At 37.7% G+C, this 4,987-nt stretch overlaps 1 protein-coding gene across 1 annotated transcript; it reads right to left on the reverse strand.

Moving 5' to 3' along the window:
- Positions 2,729-4,595, reverse strand: LOC107628947 (protein JINGUBANG). Its single transcript, XM_016331590.2, has one exon. It carries the CDS (start codon positions 4,505-4,507, stop codon positions 2,912-2,914), a length of 1,596 nt encoding a protein of 531 aa, XP_016187076.1. The 5' UTR covers positions 4,508-4,595; the 3' UTR covers positions 2,729-2,911.

Here is a 4,987-nt window from a genome sequence, read left to right on the forward strand (position 1 = left end):
CTTGGAACCATTCAAACCCAAAACAAATATAACACCTCCATAATAATATAAGGTGATATAACTACCTAACTAACATGTTTTTCATACTGATTCTATTGCCATTTTTTAAAAAAAAAAACTGATGTTTTTAGTTTTCTTTTTTTCTTTTTGGATTTAAACCCCATTGTTAATAAAGAAAGAAAAATTATTACTCGTTTTGCTATATGAAAGAAAAGAAAATTGGAAGTAATTCCCACGCATATTTGGAAATTCGTGAGTCGAACTTGAATGCTTCTTTTTGGTAGCTTCTTGGAATTAGACGTTAGAGGCACGTTCTATTTTGTGTTGTATATCAATATGACTGCTTAATTTTTTTTTTAAATTAAGAGTGATATTCGAATCTAAAACTTTTAAATAAGAATAAAGAGACTATGTAATTTGAGGCTCGTTGATACATACCTGCTTAATTTTAAGATTGATTTTGAGTTCAAGTGCATGAATGAATGAACAAGTGAACAACAAAATATAAAAATTCTGATGGTGTTTGAGAGTTGACCTTTTCTTTTTGGGTCATAGTTTGTTTTTTTTTGGTCATGTTCATGGTTAGGTTTGGTAGTAGACTTTGTTACTTTCATTTAAAGGCCCATTATTGGCCCATTAGTGTTTTCGCTTCAATTATCCAATGAGTTTGGGCTCACTGTACTTGAACTCAGCCAATAAATTTATGTCACTATTAACTAAGTTAGGTTGGTCTAATAGTTAACTCACTAGTTCACTTAAATAAGTGTTGAATGTTCGAATCTCATTTTGTGCATGTAGCAACCTATCGACTAGTAACAAATCCTTAAATAGAATTCAGTTAAGGGTTCTGCGGCAGATTAATTCTTGGCCCTGCCAGACTAAAGAATACCGTAAGAAACCAAAAATTTATGTCACTATTCTATTAATTGTCATCTGCAGATCATGGTTGGCCCATATATCATAGAAACAAAAAAAAAATCACATTTTCTAAAAAGAAATTAAGGGGGAAAAAAAAGCATACCAACGAAAAAGGTTAATCCAAAACAATAGTATGAGAATTAACAAATGAAAGTAGTGTAAGTGCTTGTTCAACCCATAACAATAAGAATTAAGTTATTGCAAATATCTCGGAAATCAATGGAGTAAAAGATAGAAGCCTATACAGTAATGTTAGAAAAATAAAAGAAAATAGTTTAAATTTATTTTATTTAATATTTATTACGAAGTCCTGTTGATAGCCAGGGTAAATTTTATCTTTCAAATGTGGTTATTTATGCTAGCCAAATCTGGATTTGTACCTTACACGGTCTATGTTGATAACAAAATGATGACGTATATCAAATGTTAAAATATGATGTAACCAACACATGCGCATGCACTTGACAAGCTTCAAAATTCTATAACGTAGAAACATCAAAACTACAACTTAAGCTAATTCCAGCTAGAGAAACCATATCTTTATTAATTAAGAACTGTAATTACTATAATACTCCCCAGTCCCCACAAATATAGATAGTGGCAAATAATGTTGACGTTTTCTTTCATGGCACAAAACAATAATAGACACAAATTTAATTTAAGGTAACTGAGGCTTTCAATTTCAGGAAAGTGAAAATAAACAAAGAAATTAAAGAATATAATTGTGATCTAGAAGTGTTGAAAGGGAAGGCAGAATTGTGGAATAACAATAATAATGAACTGTAAGACATCATCATCGTCTATGGCGAGAGTAAGGCCACTATTAGTCCCTCCAATTCGGGGCATGTGCCAGCCCGTAATTTTCAGTCACACAAATAACCAAATACAAATATCAAGTGCCTAGCTAAGAAAACGAAACTTATTACAAAATTTTTGAACTTGAGTGAGGTGTATTCAATCTTAATTTTAATATAATATCAGAGTTAGATGTACGCTCCAAACAATCTAAGTGTGAGGCATTTTTATTCTTTGAATTAGGCCTATTTAATCTTAATGGGTAATGTTAGTAGAAAAAAAAAAACAGCCAGAATTTACCTTATTTAGTATTAATTAATTGTCGCAACAATTAATAAGGATAATGCTAGGTATACAAAAAAAAAACAGTTAGAACTTGCCTTATTTAACATTAATTAATTATCGCAACAATTAATGAATGCTAAATAAAGCAAGTTATGGCTGTTTTTGGCTGATTTTCTTTGGTTATCAAACATTTCTGATTAATAAATGTTAAATAAGATAAATTATGACTATTTTTGTCTGATTTTCTTTGGTTACCAAACATTTCCGTTTTCAAAAACCAAACTGGTCCATATACTCTATTACTTCTCGCCTAAGGTACCAAATCCTTTGTGTCTCTATTCTGACTAAGTACCGTCCAAAATTTCAAGGCCCCATTCATTAAGACTTTCAAAAGGAGCCTCACCCTCCCTTCTTCCTGCCTTTGCTTTTTGAAAAAACATACCTAGACTCTAATTCACCTTAATTAATTGGGGAATGCTAGGAGAACAATGAAAATTTTGAATAACATCAACAATCACCAATCAAATGAAAATACACTACACTTTAATTTAATGCTACTAATTAAATTTACTCTTTTAACTCTATTAATTAATATTGTTTACATATTGTTCAAAAATCTTGTTAATAACCTATACTTTTCCTAATTAATTATAAGGACTTTTTAAACTGTACAACAGATTGTAAGAGGTAAGAAAGGTACATCAATTTAAAACTAGGAACAAAAAAATAATGCTGAGAAAGCCGTCTTAATAATTTTTTTTTGTATTATGTACACGCATTCACACAACACATGCAAAGCAACCATGCTATTCAATCGTCCCAAAGACAAAAAAAAATACACAAAATTAATAATTACGTGTGTATCAAACTGCAAATTAAGCTTCACAAAAAGAAAAATGTCTCATGCATGTTTCTAACTTTGAGACTGCAACCTTTTTGGGTAGACATCATTGTTATTATTGATAATTATTTGTAGATTATTGTTGAAATTGCCGCTAATTGCACTTGTCACCGGCAAAGACGACGGACTCGACCCTGCCGTGGAAGAATTATCACGGGCCGGTGTGCCGCCATGACTCGGCAATGGCCACCCTTGGATCATCTTCAACTCCGGCGCGTTCTCAGACACGCGCCACACCTTCACAGAGTTATCCAAGCTCCCAGTGTAAATAATCCATCGCTGGTCACCTTTTCGGCGTTGACCTTGGCGGCGGTCTTCCTCTTCTTTGACGGTGAGACACTTCACCGGCCCAGTGTGGCCGGAGAGCACCGAAAGACACGTGTGGATGCCGCTCTCGTTGCGCTTCCACACGCATATATTCTTATCGGCAGAGCCGCTGAACACCAAGTTTCCGGCCACGGCAAGGCAAAGCACAGCGAGTTTATGTCCTCTCAAAACTCCGCCGTGACACAGCTCGCCGCCCTTCAGATCCTGCTCCCAGAAATTCACCAATCCGTCGGACGACGCGGCGTAAACCACCGCCGCCGACCGGTTCACCGCCAGCGCCGTGACGGCGTTCTCCTGCCTCAGCAAAATTCTATCGATCACGTGCCTCGTCTTCTTCTCACTCACTTGCTTCCTCCGCCACATCTTGACTGTCCCATCGGCGGCGCCGGTGAGCACAAACGCCCCAAACGCCGCAACCACCGAATTCACGGCGTCCTCGTGGGCGTCAATGGATTCTAAGCACTTGGAATCGGAGATTCTCCAAACCTTAACCGTCTTATCCCAAGATCCAGAATATAACAATCCTGCTTCTTCGTCCAAGCTCAAGGTCGAAACGGCGTCGAAATGCTTCACCTTAACGGCGCTTCGATTCCTCCGAACTTCGACGTAATTCTTAGGGTTCATTGAACTCTTAAAGTATTCCTTAAACGTTGGCAAGCTTCCAACGCGCTTGTATGAGCTTGGATTCTTCTTAGAAACCTTCCAGACTCTGATCTTGCCGTCTTGGTGACCGGTGTAGATTTTCTCGTCGGAGATTACGATCGTTTTGACGAATCCGCTGTTGGATTTGAATCCGGCGAAGTCCTTGAGATCTTTCCAAACCCTAATGTTCTTGCTCTCAGAGCCTGTGTACAACAAGCTTCCGTTGACGGCGAGGGAGTAGATGTGTCCTTCTTCGCGAACGATGGATCCGATGAGGCCGTTTTGGGAGTAAAACGCGTCGTTTTCGATTTCGTTTTGGTGGAAGAAGTTTATAGAAGGTAAGAGCCATGGCGATTTGTTGTATGGAGAGGAAGAGACGCTGCTGGTGGTGTTGTTGTATGGAGACATGTTGTAAGGAGAGGCGTTATTGCTGCTGCTGCTGCTGTCCGCTTGGGCGGAGCCGCTGGTCACGCGGCGGTTGTGATCTTCGTCGTAGTGGTTGGGTGTGTAGAGCGAGGTTGGATCGGAGCTACGAAATATAGCTCCTAGCTTAGGCCGGCGAACGACGCCGTTTCGTTGTTCTACTAACATTGTGCCACCACTATCGCCGCCGCCGCCACCACCTTTTGTATTTTTCATCTAATAATTAATATGAAGAAAGTGTGTGTTGTGAAATTATTTGTTTGATTGATAGGAATGAAGGAATAATGAAATGGAAAGTTGAGAGAGAGAAGCGGGGTAGTGGATATATATAGACTTGTATGGAACAGTGGCCACTCGGTGGTGGACACGTGGTTCTAATGGGAAACCGGGACTGCCGGTTTTAATTGAAAACTAGCAACTCAATTATGATTATGATTTTTCATTTTTCTGCGCCGAAGAAGAAATAACAATTCTTTGTATTGAGTGTTGAAGTGATTTAGTATTCTATTTTTGGGTTTGTATAGATAAAAAATATTTGGGAACGAGAATAGTATGTTTGACATTTGAAATTTCCATAGAAGGAAGTCTCGTGTATTATCTGACTTTGTAGGTTGTCAACAATGAATATGAGACGACCACGTTTTGGAGCGTTTCGTATCGTATATAGTTTGTAGAGTCAGCTCCTCCATGCAAATG

This window comes from Arachis ipaensis, chromosome B03, assembly GCF_000816755.2.
Source record: "Arachis ipaensis cultivar K30076 chromosome B03, Araip1.1, whole genome shotgun sequence".
Taxonomy (NCBI): Eukaryota; Viridiplantae; Streptophyta; class Magnoliopsida; order Fabales; family Fabaceae; genus Arachis; species Arachis ipaensis.